This window comes from Bolinopsis microptera, chromosome 3, assembly GCF_026151205.1.
Source record: "Bolinopsis microptera isolate Bmic1 chromosome 3, MBARI_Bmic_1.0, whole genome shotgun sequence".
Lineage (NCBI taxonomy): Eukaryota > Metazoa > Ctenophora > Tentaculata > Lobata > Bolinopsidae > Bolinopsis > Bolinopsis microptera.
This window is the reverse complement of record NC_087074.1, coordinates 2,343,623-2,362,886: the sequence shown is the minus strand read 5'-3', so window position 1 is coordinate 2,362,886 and position 19,264 is coordinate 2,343,623. Positions and strand designations below refer to the sequence as shown.

The 19,264-nt window shown below is 38.0% G+C and overlaps 2 protein-coding genes across 2 annotated transcripts in view; one reads left to right on the top strand and one right to left on the bottom strand.

Annotated features, from left to right (window-relative positions):
• LOC134813337 (glutamine amidotransferase-like class 1 domain-containing protein 3, mitochondrial) overlaps positions 1-19,264 on the top strand; it is a 74,257-nt gene that overhangs the window by 45,118 nt on the left and 9,875 nt on the right. The gene's annotated exons all lie outside the window — the stretch shown is intronic.
• On the bottom strand, positions 711-18,865 carry LOC134812152 (kelch domain-containing protein 1-like). Its single transcript, XM_063819392.1, has 8 exons — positions 18,608-18,865; positions 18,302-18,423; positions 17,964-18,168; positions 16,735-16,886; positions 3,698-3,941; positions 2,834-2,996; positions 2,191-2,287; positions 711-1,930 (listed from the first exon to the last, which is right to left on the bottom strand). The coding sequence occupies exons 1-8, from the start codon at positions 18,791-18,793 to the stop codon at positions 1,840-1,842; spliced, it is 1,260 nt and encodes a 419-aa protein (XP_063675462.1). The 5' UTR covers positions 18,794-18,865; the 3' UTR covers positions 711-1,839.

Sequence of the window (19,264 nt, the reverse complement as noted above, 5' to 3'; positions counted from 1 at the left end):
TAATTGGTAAACTCTACCTTAACAACAGTTAACTACAATCATATCTTCAAATTTGTGGAACAGTCGACAAGACTGGATAGGGAAAGCCCTTTTGGGTAACCTCCTAGGATTCTTCACCAGGAAATTTCGCTAAATCCCATACTAGGAACTCAACCTAGGCCCATCTCCGCATAGAGACATATCTCCCAGGCTCGGAAATCCCTTGTCTGCCCGCAGAAGTACTACAACGGAAGTGGGTTTGCTCTGAGACAGGTAGTGACAGCTTCAAGACTCCAGGGGTCTGTTGCATTGATATTTATTATTTTATGATTTCGTATATACTTTGGGAGTCCTGGCATGCAGCTAGCAGGAGTTGCATTCTGTGGGCACGGTGATAAGGCCTCCATCTTTTTAGTAAGATGCCAGAAACTGTTGACCAGAACAGAGAGAGAGACTTCACTATCTCGATTCATGAAGTTTGAAAGAAGTTACAGCAATGCGCGCAATTTGTGTGCTTTCGGTGGAGATATAGCCTGTGCTGAGTGCGCCTGTGTGTACGTACACACAGGCGCACTCAGCGTCATGGCGCTTATTACACTGACTAAAGGTAAGGTCAACCCACGGAAAGATTTGATTAAAGTAACGTGACAGCGAGAGTATAATAGTAAATTTATGTCATTCAAACAAAATGTTTGATCTTTGGTTTGTGGTTAAGTGACAATTAATTACGATTTGCTACAGTCCACAAATAAATTGAAATAAAGAGACGAAATCTTTGCAGGAAATAAAATCGTTCATTTACTAACGAGAATCTCGTCAGTAGAAGGAGAATTACAGAAATTATACAGATACAATTCTCACAGGTGATCACACGGTGTGATATGAAGGAGGATGTTTGTTTGAAACATGACAGCGATTTTTATTGAACTAGCAGCAGTAACTTACAAAATCCCAGTATTACTGAATATGAATTACGATTAGTCGATTATACTGCAAGCGTCGAAAATCGCCATCAAGCATTAAAAAAAACTGAACCACTTCCTGGCTGGTACCCACGGCTAAACTTTTCTAATAACAATATAATATGTATGTAATATATATTTTGCAGCGAAGCATCAGTTTTTTTGTTGCTGACGGAGAAGTTAAAAAATCTAATTTTACACTCTTTTCAAAACCAAATCAAAAGTCGTCTGAAAATAAGTAATGTGCAAAGTATGACCATGTTTGAAAGTTTTGGATTTGACACAAAAGTTAATCTAAGATTAATGTATGGAAATATCTTAGTTTTCCACAGAAGCTTTCTATTTACGGTACATATAAACTCAGATTATACAATCTATACATTAACTGTAACACAACAACAATAATAATATTTATTTACACAGTTAAATACCCCTCGAAATAAACTTATCAAAATAACTTTTACCCCAAAACAGCTGTTTCCATAACAGACTATCGAAAACACACAAATCAAATAACAATAAGATATTACTACATGAAATTATACATTGCTTCAGTACAAATAGTTCACTCAAAACTCACAAGATTCTCCTCTTGACATTTCAAACAATAAGAAATCAGGAGAATGAATCAGAATCACACAAGATTTCACACACAACCTTGTTGCCTTGAAATAGAGTAGAACATTGCCTCAATCTTGGAACTTATTTGAAATCCAATTGTCCTATTTCTGCACTGAAATGTTTATTATTATTGAACAAAACTACAGAATCTTACCGGTGCAAAGTCCTGACAGAAGTATAAAGTTCAAATCTCTCGCTGATGATAAAATAAACTGCTGTAGTGACTACAGTGTAGTGTGCATGTAGTGACTGCATGCAGTGTAGTCGGTAATACGGTTCAAGAGGCAGAAGTAGGCCCGATGGACTCCATGTCGTATATAGGAACTGAGTCTATAAAAGAACAGGACGCCGCTTCCATCACCTTTTTTCTGCAGAAAAGTTATTTATCATTTTTATATTTATCATTTTTTGTACAAAATTCAACTTATAAAACTTATAAATTGCAAACTAGATTTTGGAAAGTAATACTTGATAAAGTTTCCTTCTTTTTATTTTAAATGGCTCAAATTGCATTTTTAACAGTTCTCGACAATATAGAACGTGTCAAAGAAGAATAGTAAGGCAATTATATATATGTCAGTACGGTAAGGATATTATCACGTTCAGGTAAAAAGTAAAGGGCACTGACCTTGAGAGAATATCTGTAACTAAATCGTCATTTTGAGGCTGATCTGTGTTCCTCTGACTAATGTAGTCTAAACACATCTCGTATAACGGCTTTACTCCTGAAAAAAAAAAACAGATTATAACTCCACAACACACAGATTATAACTCCAGAACAAACAGATTATAACTCCAGAACAAACAGATTATAACTCCAGAACAAACATATTTTCACTCCAGAACAAACATACTTTCACTTCCGAACAAACATACTTTTATTTGCGTTTCTTTAAGAAACACACATGAAAGTCAAAATTGTATAATACTAGAAAACCCGTGATCACAGGGAGGAAAATAATAGTATTCTTTGGTAGTCAGTTTTTATCGAATCAAAAAATATCCGTCACAACCGAATATACAGCCTATTCAAATGTTGCTCGCTCTGAACACAACATAATAACAACAAAACCGATCAAAATGTCGCTCGCAAATATTTGCACGTGCGCGTTCAACGCCGTTACCATGGTTACTATGCAACTTCTTATTTCTCATATTTGATACAAGAGAAACGCCCTTTTCGGACGTGAGGAGAGTTAGGACGTGGGCTGTCGTACAAAAAGAAAGTTTCCAATTATAATTGTGATAATAATATTCCTAGTGTTTCTTACCGTAATTAAAGCGGACCATGTTAGCCCAGTATTTGTGTTTCGGTTGCCAGATGTTGTCAGGGCTTCCCCCAAATACCAACAACTCTGAGCATTGCTCCGACACGTTGTAAGACGCTGTGGTATGCCAAGTGCGGGCACACAGTTCCTCATCACATAGCTCCACCTGATGAAATAACGTTGGTTTAGAATTATTACTCGATCTTAAGCTAAAATGAGACCGTCAACTATGCGATAAATTTATAGACAGTCTTTTATAAAGAATGCTATTTATTATAATTGTTGTAATCGAAAGTCAAATTGGCACAATGACTGGCCGTTGCAGAAATTGCAGCAAAACAACTTCACGATTTAGTTCGTTATTTTTAGTAACAAATGCGCGCACGCGTTCGCACAATCTGCCAATGTAGAAATTGAGAACTTGAGTTACAAGTCGCTTTAGCTTAAAATGTCTCCATTATAAAAATTATCCGGCTCAGAAAATATTAATAACTAGAGACTGTGAAAAGGAGGGCAGAATGTTGAAGAAAACTAGAAATGGTTGAAGATTTTACAGCCACAAATAAAAGCCACAAAATATTATAGTCAATGCGCACCACAACTAAAGTATACTGGTAATATGCTCTCGCGCGCTACTGAAAATACCGATAACACTGTGGCGCGCGTCTTTGTCGCTACATACGTTCGAGTTAGGATATGTAGGAGATAAGTACAAAGATGGTAGTTTGAGGCTTAAACCATAATATAAGGGCTGCGATACTTTTAAATCCAGTATTTTGCACCGATATCAGCAATCAGCACTCAATTGATCAATTGAATTACAAGATGTACATATCAATGTACGCAGACACCAATCTAATAACTTACCCGTTTCCATTTCGGGTCGGGTCCGGTTTCAAGAACCCACTGAGCTTTGACTGAGTCACCGTTGCCATTCATTCCCCCGAGTAACAGTACGTTATCGTCGTGTAGACGGGTACAGGTGTGGAGCGAGCGGGCCTCAGGACCAGGGCCTGTCTCTATGGGCCCTTCCCAGGTGAAGGTGTCTAGGTTAAAAATGTACAACTCCGATACTCTGCCTTCGCGTGTCCTTCCGCCAAATAATACTGCTCTGAAATACAACAAAATAACTGGGCAGTTCAATATTTAATTAATAAGTAACTTTCATAAATCTTAGAGCCTTTAAGTGAAAGGTGGACTCAATAACATACGATAAGATAGACGTGTCCTGGTCGTTGATACTGGTGTGAAGGTATATTACTACTTAAAACGAAGTTATAATTCGGAAAATAGGCATTCAGGAGCACAAATTCAGGAAGCCCTTACTAAGGAGTAAGGGGGTTATCATATTAACACCAGGAAATAGAACTTATTATATTTCACATGATGCTGAAAATTTGATGTAAAATCTGGACACACTCAGTTAATTACTGTTATCATCAGGAAATGCTTACCCATTTAATTTGGACAAACACGATTAAAACATACCCAAAATATCCAGGAAACACACTTCATTACATCCTCCATATTTGTGTGAAAATCTCATCAATTACATTTAAATTGATTAACAAAACACACTTAAATTAAAAAGTGTTAGTGCTATCATATTATCGTATTTGTCAGCAACAACAATTAATATAGTTCACTGAACTATTAAATCATTAATCTGCTCAAAAATTACATTGGACACAATGCAATAATACAGAGTACAGACCAGTATAATCCATTACAAAATACAGTACACAATACAATACAGCATGTACAATTATACAATACAGCACACAATACACCGCATTACTTACAATTTAGAATCAGATTATTTCCAATACTGCCGTTTTCTCAGAAAAGGCAGTTAGTCCAAATTTTCGAAATATGACAATATTGGTATCAAAATTTTCAGTAGAAAATTCTCTACAACATGAGCTACATATTAATGTATAGAAACATTGTTGCATGCAATTCCTAAGGAAGTAAGTCCCTGTTGAGAAACATTATGTTCGGTTTTGGCCAATTATTTTCTGAGAGAAGGACGTAAGTCCGGACTTACTGCCTTTTCTGAGAAAATCTTGAAAATTTTCTGAGATAAGGAAGTTATTCCGTGGACTTACTGCCTTTTCTGAGATAAATTATTTGTGATAGGAAGAAGTAGCTGGACTTACTTCCTATAAAAGCATGCTAAAAACGGAATTTTAGAAAGCGATTTCCCAAAAAGAACATAACTTTACTGCCGATTGATATTTTCGCTTGAAATTTTCAGAATCGATGTATGATTACATTTCAACCTTACGTGAGTGATCAAAATTTTCATTTAGGCCTCAAAAAAAATTTGGTGGCCGATTTTCAAAAACGTCGGATGTATTTTAGTCGCAAAACATAAACATTGGAGCAGTTATTGAGCTGTTATAATCGCAGAGAATGTTTAGTTTAGGTATATCTTTTAGATCAAGTTCATTTTCATCAAAATATCGATAAGATATCATTTAATGCACTGAAATCGTTCAAAATTGGCGAGTTTGCCTAAATAAGGGCATACTATTATTCAAAAACATTTATTATATAATATGGAGCAATTTAGATTTACCTAATTGTTTATATTTTACAATATAATCCAAAATACATAGATCCCAACCTCAACAAGAATTTCGCCGCGGTAACACCACGCACGATCAAATTTCCCTACTGCATACAATTTAATTGTTCTACTTTATTGTATCCCAGAGTGGTGTTTGGCGCATGTACAATGTAATAAACGTTTATATTATATTAGGCGTGCAGAACTTGAAAAATCCTGCGCGCATTTGAGGTGTCGCCGTCGATCTGTATGTGGTTTGGTTGTAGATCATTTCATACTTTGCGCGGTTTTGTTTCGTGTTAACAATAACGATATGCGTATCATGTCACGTCATATTACTGCATCGTATGCCAACTTATTGACTGTAATAAAATATGCTGTCTCGTCTTAGTTATTATTTGTATCTAACATAAACTAATACATTTTTATTCTTACTCGACATATCACAGCACCATCGACTTTCGAGCCTTTTATTTGATATAGGATTCTTTAAAAGCATACCACAATCTTGATATTATAGTTGCTTCTGAATGTAACTGTGAAGTAACATTTGTTCTCAACTATGTATTTCAATGCTTTCTACCATTCAGTGTCGATTAAATGTTAAATAATCAGCCCACAGCCACGAGTTTATCAGCTGACATCATAATTTTATTTGTTTTGACTTGCTGAATTTTATTTTTATCACTCGGTAAATTATTAAGCTTGTTTCACACAAATAACACCTATATTGATGATTGATCCGTTTGTAACAGTCGTCAAGCACCAAAAACTGGTTGCTATGCCTGTAATTAGTTAACTCATAACCAGCGTCGCGCGCGCAAAATAGACTCCTTTTATACACATAATTATAGGGGAGTGGTCTATATTGCGAAGGAGCAGACTTTTGTCGACACCGTAGGACCGTCGGGCCACCTCATATATCCAAACCCGATTACTTATTCCCTACGATCTTTTTGCCTTCGGCAAGAGCAGGGAAAAAAATTTAGTAAAAAGCTTGGACTTACTTCCTTCTCAGAAAAATATTGAACAGAGATTTTTCTCAGAAAAGGAAGTAAGTCCACGTTTTCTCAGAAAAGGCAGTAAGTCCATCCAGTATGAAAAATAAGTTCGATTATTTGGCATAAAAATGGTTATATCTAAGCTTATGGACGGCTCAAAGCTTTAATTTTTTTGACAAATTAAAATTTAACTAATTATTGATAACTCAACGTGTTTACTTTCGATCTTACGCAAAAAGTAAGCGGAGAAAAAACCATAAACGCAAAAGTCGCAATATCTCGAGATGGCAAATATGGACTTACTGCCTTTTCTGAGAAAACGGCAGAATACCAGTCGTACATAACACGGTACCTATTATTATCATCATTTGTACACATATTAATCAGCCGACATGTAGATAGCTGATATCAGACACGAACTAAAGGTAAAGGGAAAGGAAGAAATTGAGAGAGCGAGTGTAATTAGGAATGGACACAGCTGTTTGTTTATACTTTTGAAGGAAGGTTTAAAAGTGGTATTCTAATACTCGCAATAATCCAGAGTTTTATTGTTTAAATTAATTAAGTTCATACATAACAACTGTTCCTTCAAAACAAAGTTGTCATTATATATTCAAGGTAAAACCTTTTAACCGTTCAAACTTGCTCCGATAGCGAATATAAATATTCGCCATATTTTCATTCTCATTTAAATCTTTAAAACAGTTCCAAAATAAATGTGTTATGGTATCGATCTCTCAAACTTCCTTATACTCTAGTAGCAGGTAATAGTTGAGCGTGCACTTCGATGTGTACTATTTCTGACAACACAGGGTTGTTTGTTAGGTCATTCTTAACCAAAATCGTGTGGGTGCACAATTTGTTTCGCTAGAGACAACCCTACAGGGCAAATTTTCTAAATTACCCTCAGTCGCGTATACGAGATTTTCGTATTTCGGCTCCTGAAGGTCATAGGGACTTCAATTTTGGCTTAAAATTACCGCAATAGCCATATTTATATACAACTTATGAAGCAACATAAGGTCTCCAGTGCTTTGTTTTATAGATATTGACAAAAAACTGTTTTTTGGCTCAGCGAACCAAAAATGGGACTGAATTTTGGTAACTTGAACTAGGAAGATCGTAGAGACTTGAATTTTAGCTTAAAATGAGCGCAAACATCACATTTATATACAACTTATAGAGCAATATAAGCCCTTTAATGCTTATTTGTTAAGATATTGACAAAAATCGGTCATTTTGACTACACGCGTGAGGAAAAATACCAAATTGGGCAACAACTTTGGTCTTTTTTTGACCAGTTTTGTACTCAAGTTATTAAAATGTGCTTTGATGTTGTAGATCGGGTGTTTTCTTCCAATATGGGTTTCGGTATAAATCCGGAAGCACCCGGTTCATGCGTGATAGGGGTTAAAAACCCTAAAATGTCAGGCGATGGGCGAGACAATTGTCTGAATTTGGTTATAAAAACACTTGCACTCTTTGCTAGGGTTTGCTTTTTTCTGCTACATCGATCCGATTTCTAACTACTAATCATCCCCCTCTACATCATTCTCTTTTAGATACATGATTTCTATAAGTTCTTGAAGGTACATCCGGCATGATGTAAAGTCTATATCAAAGCATTTTAATGTGGTCTTAACTAGTTGCAAGATATTCAAGTTCACTAATAAAACAGAGATTGTAGGATATTCTTCTTTTACATATTGAGTAATTGTGGGCTTTTTGAGGGGAGGCTATAAAATGGCCAAATATAACTTTAACGTAAACGACCCAATAATAATATTAAACGTAGAATGAAAACTACTTAAAACTTATACAGATTCATGGTATCCTGTTTCAAGACGCTTGCTCCTGATTTTTAGCAACAATATCGACTGACCCCACGACGTTGTAATATAATTGTGGGTAGGCTATCACTTGATCTATAAGTTTTGAACGGTAGTTTGTAAAAATAATTACATTCTACAAACATTATACGCTCCTACTATGCAATTACTAGCCTCTGGACTAACTCCCAATCATCTGTCCATATAATGGTGTTTCTGGACAGATAGATGGTGTATGATGCCCTCATGCTAAATTCAGCGATCTTCATGCAGGCCTTTTTCTCTTTAGTGTTTACGTTCAGGTGGTTCATAAAGGTTTGGAGGCTGCAGTTGTAAATGCCTCGAACTCGAACTCGAACTGCTACTGTCTGGAGCTTGCAATCGAAATCTCTTCTGTCAGCTGCTGATATCTCTTAATATTATTTTCTCTTGATCAGCAAAGTTCTCTTTATTTCAGATGCACCTTCTTCGCTTTATCTGAATAGATTACTACATCTGGTCTCAGTGGTATTACACTAATGTAATGTCTAACAATAACGTTTATAAGTGCTAAAATTTCGAACTAGCGGACCATATTCGGAGGAGAAATTTGGGGCAGTTTTTTGCTTGGAAATACTGATTTAATCGAATTTTAACCACAAAATGACTCCCAATAATATTCTTATGGAGAGTGTGGATGAATATTAAATATTTAAAATAATACAGGTTTGACTATAAAGTTGCGTCAATAATCATGTAAAGAATAATAGATAACCTACAATCTTCGTTTGGTAAACCAATTTGGTATCTTTCCTCACATGTGTAACCAAAATTACTCAATAATCAATATGTAAAAGAAGAATATCCTACAATCTCTGTTTTATTAGTGAACTTGAATATCTTGCAACTTGTTAAGACCACATTAAAATGCTTTGATATAGACTTTACATCATGCCGGATGTACCTTCAAGAACTTATAGAAATCATGTATCTAAAAGAGAATGATGTAGAGGGGATGATTAGTAGTTAGAAATCGGATCGATGTAGCAGAAAAAAGCAAACCCTAGCAAAGAGTGCAAGTGTTTTTATAACCAAATTCAGACAATTGTCTCGCCCATCGCCTGACATTTTAGGGTTTTTAACCCCTATCACGCATGAACCGGGTGCTTCCGGATTTATACCGAAACCCATATTGGAAGAAAACACCCGATCTACAACATCAAAGCACATTTTAATAACTTGAGCACAAAACTGGTCAAAAAAAGACCAAAGTTGTTGCCCAATTTGGTATTTTTCCTCACGCGTGTAGTCAAAATGACCGATTTTTGTCAATATCTTAACAAATAAGCATTAAAGGGCTTATATTGCTCTATAAGTTGTATATAAATGTGATGTTTGCGCTCATTTTAAGCTAAAATTCAAGTCTCTACGATCTTCCTAGTTCAAGTTACCAAAATTCAGTCCCATTTTTGGTTCGCTGAGCCAAAAAACAGTTTTTTGTCAATATCTATAAAACAAAGCACTGGAGACCTTATGTTGCTTCATAAGTTGTATATAAATATGGCTATTGCGGTAATTTTAAGCCAAAATTGAAGTCCCTATGACCTTCAGGAGCCGAAATACGAAAATCTCGTATACGCGACTGAGGGTAATTTAGAAAATTTGCCCTGTAGGGTTGTCTCTAGCGAAACAAATTGTGCACCCACACGATTTTGGTTAAGAATGACCTAACAAACAACCCTGTGTTGTCAGAAATAGTACACATCGAAGTGCACACTCAACTATTCCCTGCTACTAGAGTATTAATACACTAACTATTGCCAACTACTGCACACTAATCTGGCTTATTGCCAACTACTTATACTGCACACTAATCTGGCTTATTGCCAACTACTGCACACTACCAGGTTTTATCAACTACTATTGCGTGATTACCTTACTTTTTGTCAAATTTCATTACATCATTATTGAATACAACATGCACAAAAGGCGCTATCTTAAAAGATTAAGATTATTTAAGACTTACGACCGATTAATACTCGTAAGATATTATTCTATAACAGATACAGGAGGAACCTGTACTGGTAACGATTATAGCTGTTTATATATGTATATATATATACTAGTGTAAACTGTAACCCGTGCCTACGGCCGGGACTTCACTATCGCAGTTGAAATGCAAAAGTATTAACCCGCCTATTATATTTGAAAACACGCATAACATTGTAAAATCTGGATTGGAATATTGTTTATGAGTCGCATGGTTGCAATGTATTCTTGTGTAAATTTGTATTGATCCCGTTTGATGCGACAAGGAAAAATGCTCTTATCAGGAAATGAATTACTCAACGTTTCAATGTTACAACGCATAACATTGTCGTATGAAAGTATGAACTCTCTCTCTACAGTCCAAACAGACCGCAATGAGTGCCCCTCCCCTAATGAGCTTATATTATTACATGACAGCGAATCTTTCGCGGCTAACTTAATTATGATTCATGTACCAACCTACAATCTACATATGCAGTAATGGGAGAGAGAGCGAGGAGGGAGAAAAAGAAAACCATTTTATGTCACATTTGTGGTACAAAACCATTAATTAAACCACTTACCACCGACCGATTTAAAAAACCTTTATCATTTGGCTTTGTCAGAGTTTTGTCGAAACTATATCGAAAAAACCAGTCCCATAACCCTTACTGTTTTCTTGATTAAGCCGCTCGGAAATTACACGCGCACAGACAGACAGACACACACACAGACAGACACACATTCTGAGATTATTACTTAAGATATTATATATATATTATCATATACATAATTGTGGGTGGTTTCGTCTGCTGATGATATCATGGTTTTGTCTGACTCAACCGGTCGTTTCAATTTGTATTATCATAATATACATACAGCAGTTTGAATATGGTATAAAAGATAACATGGTATATTATCCGATTTCAAAAGTATATAATATGTAAAGAACTGTTGAAAAAAATAATCATTACGTATACTACTTCAACATTAAAATTAATTTAGTTACAGTAGATATCTTCTTAGTAGTTGATATCATCTCCTTAGTAGTTGATATTGCATCAGCTCCTTAATATTTGATATGATTTCCAGTGGAGCTTTTCCAGGACTAGTGGGGGTTCAGGACTAGTGCAGTGAGGGGGTGGGTTCCAGGACTAGTGGGGGGGGTCCAGGACTAGTGAGGGGGGTCCAGGACTAGTGAGGGGGGGTCCAGGACTAGTGAGGGGGTCCAGGACTAGTGAGGGGGGTCAAGGACTAGTGAGGGGGGTCCAGGACTAGTGAGGGGGGGTCCAGGACTAGTGAGGGGGTCCAGGACTAGTGAGGGGGGTCAAGGACTAGTGAGGGGGGTCCAGGACTAGTGAGGGGGGGTCCAGGACTAGTGAGGGGGTCCAGGACTAGTGAGGGGGGTCAAGGACTAGTGAGGGGGGTCAAGGACTAGTGAGGGGGGTCCAGGACTAGTGAGGGGGGGTCCAGGACTAGTGAGGGGGTCCAGGACTAGTGAGGGGGGGTCCAGGACTAGTGAGGGGGGTCCAGGACTAGTGAGGGGGGGGTCCAGGACTAGTGAGGGGGTCCAGGACTAGTGAGGGGGGGTCCAGGACTAGTGAGGGGGGTCAAGGACTAGTGAGGGGGGGTCCAGGACTAGTGAGGGGGGTCAAGGACTAGTGAGGGGGGTCAAGGACTAGTGAGGGGGGTCAAGGACTAGTGAGGGGGGGTCCAGGACTAGTGAGGGGGGTCAAGGACTAGTGAGGGGGGGTCCAGGACTAGTGAGGGGGTCCAGGACTAGTGAGGGGGGGTCCAGGACTAGTGAGGGGGGTCAAGGACTAGTGAGGGGGGTCAAGGACTAGTGAGGGGGTCTAGGACAAGTGAGGGGGGGGTCCAGGACTAGTGAGGGGGGTCCAGGACTAGTGAGGGGGGGTCCAGGACTAGTGAGGGGGTCCAGGACTAGTGAGGGGGGGTCCAGGACTAGTGAGGGGGGTCAAGGACTAGTGAGGGGGTCTAGGACAAGTGAGGGGGGGGGGTCCAGGACTAGTGAGGGGGTCCAGGACTAGTGAGGGGGTCCAGGACTAGTGAGGGGGTCCAGGACTAGTGAGGGGGGTCCAGGACTAGTGAGGGGGGTCCAGGACTAAGGGGGGGGGGGGGGGCGGGGGGTGTCCTACTGAGTGTCCTACTTCAAAGTAAAAACCTCTCCACCAGCAACCAGGTCTATTAATTTAGTTATCATAATATAACAAAACCTGACGTAAAGAATTTGACTAATAACCTAATATAAATGTACGTCCCACTGTAAATTGTACACTACAATGTATAATAGTGAGATAATGATATAACTGTGCGATAAGTATCAAGATACACGGTTTATTGTTAAAGTATCCGGTACAATTTAACATGTGATGTGTCAACTCATTGTGTGCCGATACGATCACGGAGAAATATTAAATTTATATGTACATTGTACATTATACTGACATATTGTAGGTCGACAGTCCTGCGACAGTCCTGCAACAGTCCTGCGACAATACTGCAACAGTCCTGCGACAGTCCTGCAACAGTCCTGCGACAGTCCTGCGACAGTCCTGCGACAGTCCTGCAACAGTCCTACGACAGTCCTGCGACAGTCCTGCGACAGTCCTGCGACAGTCCTGCGACAGTCCTGCGACAGTCCTGCGACAGTCCTGCGACAGTCCTGCGACAGTCCTGCGACAGTCCTGCGACAGTCCTGCGACAGTCCTGCGACAGTCCTGCAACAGTCCTACGACAGTCCTGCGACAGTCCTGCGACAGTCCTGCGACAGTCCTGCGACAGTCCTGCGACAGTCCTGCGACAGTCCTGCGACAGTCCTGCGACAGTCCTGCGACAGTCCTGCGACAGTCCTGCGACAGTCCTGCGACAGTCCTGATAACAACACCCCCTTTGGGCTAGGAGCCTTCCTCTACGTAAATGACTTTGTTGAAATGAACTTAGTCTCGAGCATTTAATGTTAGATTACTACTAATAAGTAGTGTTACTATGGTTACTTAATAAGTAGTGTTACTATAGTTACTCAATAAGTTGTTGTTATACATTACAGACCAGTTTAAACTCAAATCATGTTGTTATCAGTTAGTCAGGTGTTATTCTAGAACTGTCTCTAGTAAAATGCAAACTGTCTGGTATTTATAGAACACGCTGTTGTTCTATTCCTGTCACGGCAGTGCAAACACTGAGTTGCACTGCTAATATAATAGCGGCATTTGACCTGAGCTATTTCTGTACGGTTAAGTGTGTATAATATTATTTAGTTGTAGCAATAAATCAGGAAGCTAGTGTGCTTAGTGGGGAGCAGCCTACTTCCACCTGTAGTATACCTGCAGTGTTACTATGGTTACTTAGTTAGCGTTACAGTACCTGTAGAGTGTAGCTACAGGTATACAGGTGTAGAGTGTAGCTACAGGTATACAGGTGTAGAGTGTAGCTACAGGTATACAGGTGTAGAGTGTAGCTACAGGTATACAGGTGTAGAGTGTAGCTACAGGTATACAGGTGTAGAGTGTAGCTACAGGTATACAGGTGTAGAGTGTAGCTACAGGTATACAGGTGTAGAGTGTAGCTACGTAACTCAGGAAACATTGCCTGAGTGCAACAGTTTCACATGGTTACTTAATTCAGAAAACATTGCCTGAGTGCAACAGTTTCACATGGTTACGTAACTCAGGAAACATTGCCTGAGTGCAACAGTTTCACATGGTTACGTAACTCAGGAAACATTGCCTGAGTGCAACAGTTTCACATGGTTACGTAACTCAGGAAACATTGCCTGAGTGCAACAGTTTCACATGGTTACGTAACTCAGAAAACATTGCCTGAGTGCAACAGTTTCACATGGTTACGTAACTCAGGAAACATTGCCTGAGTGCAACAGTTTCACATGGTTACGTAACTCAGGAAACATTGCCTGAGTGCAACAGTTTCACATGGTTACTTAATTCAGAAAACATTGCCTGAGTGCAACAGTTTCACATGGTTACGTAACTCAGGAAACATTGCCTGAGTGCAACAGTTTCACATGGTTACGTAACTCAGGAAACATTGCCTGAGTGCAACAGTTTCACATGGTTACGTAACTCAGGAAACATTGCCTGAGTGCAACAGTTTCACATGGTTACGTAACTCAGAAAACATTGCCTGAGTGCAACAGTTTCACATGGTTACGTAACTCAGGAAACATTGCCTGAGTGCAACAGTTTCACATGGTTACGTAACTCAGGAAACATTGCCTGAGTGCAACAGTTTCACATGGTTACGTAACTCAGGAAACATTGCCTGAGTGCAACAGTTTCACATGGTTACGTAACTCAGGAAACATTGCCTGAGTGCAACAGTTTCACATGGTTACGTAACTCAGGAAACATTAACTGATACATATGACAATGTGTACCGTTTACTACATAGTTGGAAAGATGACGTCTACACAATGAGACACTAGTAGATATTAAGTAGTGCTGCAGTGTAGTAGTTGTAGTAGTAAATAACACATTGCCATACTGAGCTAACCGCACAGACAACCTGTTTTTAAGGACTAATCTACCTTGAGAATGTGTACAATATGTATTATGTATCTAGTATTATATTGTATAGTCTTAATTTTTTCCATTCGCACTCTTTTGTAAAAAGACGATAGTGAAAGGTTACGAATGGTCGTTTTTTGCAGAAAAACGTGGATTTTGGAGAGAGGGATTACCCTGTTATCAGAGTACATATTGAGAGTGTGATAACCTGTTATCAGAGTACATATAATTGATAGTGTGATTACCTGTTATCAGAATACATATTGAGAGTGTGATTACCTGTTATCAGAGTACATATTGATAGTGTGATTACCTGTTATCAGAGTACATATTGATAGTGTGATTACCTGTTATCAGAGTACATATTGATAGTGAGATTACCTGTTATCAGAGTACATATTGATAGTGTGATTACCTGTTATCAGAGTACATATTGATAGTGAGATTACCTGTTATCAGAGTACATATTGATAGTGAGATTACCTGTTATCAGAGTACATATTGATAGTGTGATTACCTGTTATCAGAGTACATATTGATAGTGAGATTACCTGTTATCAGAGTACATATTGATAGTGTGATTACCTGTTATCAGAGTACATATTGATAGTGAGATTACCTGTTATCAGAATACATATTGATAGTGTGATTACCTGTTATCAGAGTACATATTGAGAGTGAGATTACCTGTTATCAGAGTACATATTGAGAGTGTGATTACCTGTTATCAGAATTCATATTGAGAGTGTGATTACCTGTTATCAGAGTACATATTGATAGTGTGATTACCTGTTATCAGAGTACATATTGAGAGTGTGATTACCTGTTAACAGAGTACATATTGAGAGTGTGATGACCTGTTAACAGAGTTCATATTGAGAGTGTGATAACCTGTTATCAGAGTACACATTGAGAGTGTGATTACCTGTTAACAGAGTACATATTGAGAGTGTGATTACCTGTTATCAGAGTACATATTGAGAGTGTGTTTACCTGTTATCAGAGTACATATTGAGAGTGTGATTACCTGTTAACAGAGTTCATATTGAGAGTGTGATAACCTGTTATCAGAGTACATATTGATAGTGTGATTACCTGTTATCAGAGTACATATTGATAGTGAGATTACCTGTTATCAGAGTACATATTGAGAGTGTGATTACCTGTTATCAGAGTATGTATATTGATAGTGTGATTACCTGTTATCAGAGTACATATTTAGAGTGTGATTACCTGTTATCAGAATATATATTGAGAGTGTGATTACCTTTTATCAGAGTACATATTGATAGTGAGATTACCTGTTATCAGAGTACATATTGAGAGTGTGATTACCTGTTATCAGAGTATGTATATTGATAGTGTGATTACCTGTTATCAGAGTACATATTTAGAGTGTGATTACCTGTTATCAGAATATATATTGAGAGTGTGATTACCTTTTATCAGAGTACATATTGAGAGTGTGATAACCTGTTATCAGAGTACATATTGATAGTGTGATTACCTGTTATCAGAGTACATATTGATAGTGAGATTACCTGTTATCAGAGTACATATTGAGAGTGTGATTACCTGTTATCAGAGTATGTATATTGATAGTGTGATTACCTGTTATCAGAGTACATATTGAGAGTGTGATTACCTGTTCTCAGAATTAATATTGAGAGTGTGATTACCTGTTATCAGAATACATATTGAGAGTGTGATTACCTGTTATCAGAGTACATATTGAGAGTGTGATTACCTGTTATCAGAATACATATTGAGAGTGTGATTACCTGTTATCAGAGTACATATTGATAGTGTGATTACCTGTTATCAGAGTACATCGTGAGAGTGTGATTACCTGTTATCAGAGTACATCGTGAGGGTGTGATTACCTGTTATCAGAGTACATATTGATAGTGTGATTACCTGTTATCAGAGTACATCGTGAGAGTGTGATTACCTGTTATCAGAGTACATCGTGAGGGTGTGAGCAGCGCGTGGCGAGGGGGCAGTTCCCGTACACTGAGGAGAGTTCCACTTCATTGTCTTCAGATCAAATCTCCACAACTCATTATTCCAGCCTACAAACTCGTGTGACATGTCGGGAACAAACTGAGATGGGTGTAACATATTAGACATGTGACATCATACATATATTATACACTTAAGTTATAACTGTGATCCACATTACCATATTAGTAATGAAAGTTCCAACAATAAGAACACTCTGTATTTTAAGAAGACTATATATTATATATATAGTCACTGAAATGCTTAACTGAATTTTCATTACTACAGGGTGGGCCAAAAGTCAGTACCCATACGTTGGCCTTTATAGCTCAGTCACTGAGTGCCCAATTTAAATACTTCTTTCTGGTATGACTTAGTACCACCACTGGTTCGAGGAATTTGTCAACTCGAAAAATATTCGCGTTCATTTTTTTCAAATGGAGGTTCATTTTCACATTCATTTGATAGTTTGGATAGTCGGATCAAGCTAAATGTTATTGAATTGTGTTTGGCCATTCGAATTACGTTTGTCCTGAAAGAATTAGAACTGTAGCTTCTCAGATGACCGAGATATGAAGCATAACGAGTTTATTCATTACGTGTGATCAGGTGATTGGTTTACCTAATCACGTGATAAGGTGCCCCCGTTAACTACCCCGTTAAACATTATGGGAATTGTTAAGGGTGCCCAATTAAGGTGTCGTGTCACGGTGTCACATAATCACCCAGTCAATATTGTTAACGAGATACAGAAAATGCTTGATAACTTCGTCATTTCTAATCCGTTTTACCTCATGTTTTCAGATCATATGCAACATTTAATAATCTACCGTCTCTGAAAAAATTAGGCGTTCAGCATGTTCAGAGAAAACAATATAGGTGTTTTAATATTGAATGGGCGTGGTCTAAAATATTCGAATTTTCAAATTTTGACGACGGAATCCTCGAACCAGTAAGTACAGTATGCCATCTGCAAAGCAACAGCTCTCAAATATAAAACACGGCGGAGCTATTAAGGCCAACGTATGGGTACTGACTTTTGGCCCACCCTGTATATATACTGTATATAATATATAGTATATAGTAGTGAAAATTCAGTTATGCATTTCAGTCAGTAATTTCCTTACAATAAATACATCAGATATGCAACTTATATTTCAAAGTGAAAATATTGCTAACTCGACTGTTATGCTGCGTTCTGTCGATTCTAGTGCCCCACCCAGCAAAGACCCACAAAGCACCATTGTAGTAAACCATAGCAGCCTTGTCTCTGATGCTCGGCCTGTCTGTAATACCAGGAGGACTGGACCCTGACACAGGTTTCAGTAGTCTCCAAGTCATTGTCTCAGTGTTCAACTCGTGCAGTGTATTTGAAAACTCTCGCCTGATGGAATTATATGTTACTTAAGGAAAGCCCATTGCAATTGGATTAATCAAAGTAAATGAATTTTGAAGTAGAACTCTGAATTGATATTCAATCAATTGATAACCTATTAATTTAGAAAACCCTTACTTACATTCCAGAGTCATTGATAATGAGTCCCCCAAAAGCATAAATACACTTCTTGCTGCCTGCCATGCACATTCCGCTTCCACGGTTTGGGACATCTCCACTTGCCTTTACTTTCCTCCAAGTAGCCTGGTAGTTATTGTGATGAGTAATGACATTAAATCACAACATTGCCAACAAAGAAAAAGATAATTTTAAATCATAGCCCATAGTATTTCAGCTCAAATTTATGTTTTATCTTGAAGTTTACTGAGCTTAATAACAGATTCATAGCGTTACTTTAAAAAAATAATATTCTATAAAATATTTATACATCTCTGATAGAGTAAATGTTGATATCAGACAAGTGAACGGAGATGTCCCTGTCTTTGAAACGCTCCTCTCCTTCCCCTTTGTGATATCCTCCAACCATGAACATGTGGGATCCTATGACAGTGCACAAGTGGGACATTCTTCCACTTAGCACAGACATCTTCGGCATGCTTTGTGTCTCAGACATTATTTGATGTCACCTCTTTTAGACTCATAAGTGTGAATCACATTCTTTTTACATAATCATAGTCTAAAAAATAACTTTTAAGTACTTATAATGAATTTGAATAATATTTGAATAATGTACTTATAATGAATTTGAAGAATTCATAAATACTACTTGTAAAGGTGCTGGGGGCCAGGGGTCCCAATCTAAAATTTGATTTAAGATGTTTTCTGAACAAGGAGTGTTACAATCTTAAACAATAATCTCAGAATGTGTGTGTGTCTGTCTGTCTGTCTGTCTGTGCGCATGTAATTTCCGAGCAGCTTAATCAAGAAAACGGTAAGAGTTACAGGACTGGTTTTTTGGTATAGTGCCGAGAAAACTCTTACAAAGCCAAATGAAAAAGGTTTTTAAATCGGTCGGTGGTAAGTGGTTTAATTGATGGTTTTGTACCACAAATGTGACATAAAATGGCTCTCTTTTTCTCCCTCC

What these genes read in the sequence shown, in the direction of transcription:
- LOC134812152 (XM_063819392.1), bottom strand. Translation starts at nt 18,793, where the DNA reads ATGTCTGAGACACAAAGCATGCCGAAGATGTCTGTGCTAAGTGGAAGA. An exon ending in ATTATCAATGACTCTGGAAT is followed by an intron (nt 18,169 to 18,301) that starts GTAAGTAAGGGT and finishes TAATTCCATCAG; the next exon opens with GCGAGAGTTTTCAAATACAC. An exon ending in GAACGCAGCATAACAGTCGA is followed by an intron (nt 16,887 to 17,963) that starts GTTAGCAATATT and finishes CACCCATCTCAG; the next exon opens with TTTGTTCCCGACATGTCACA.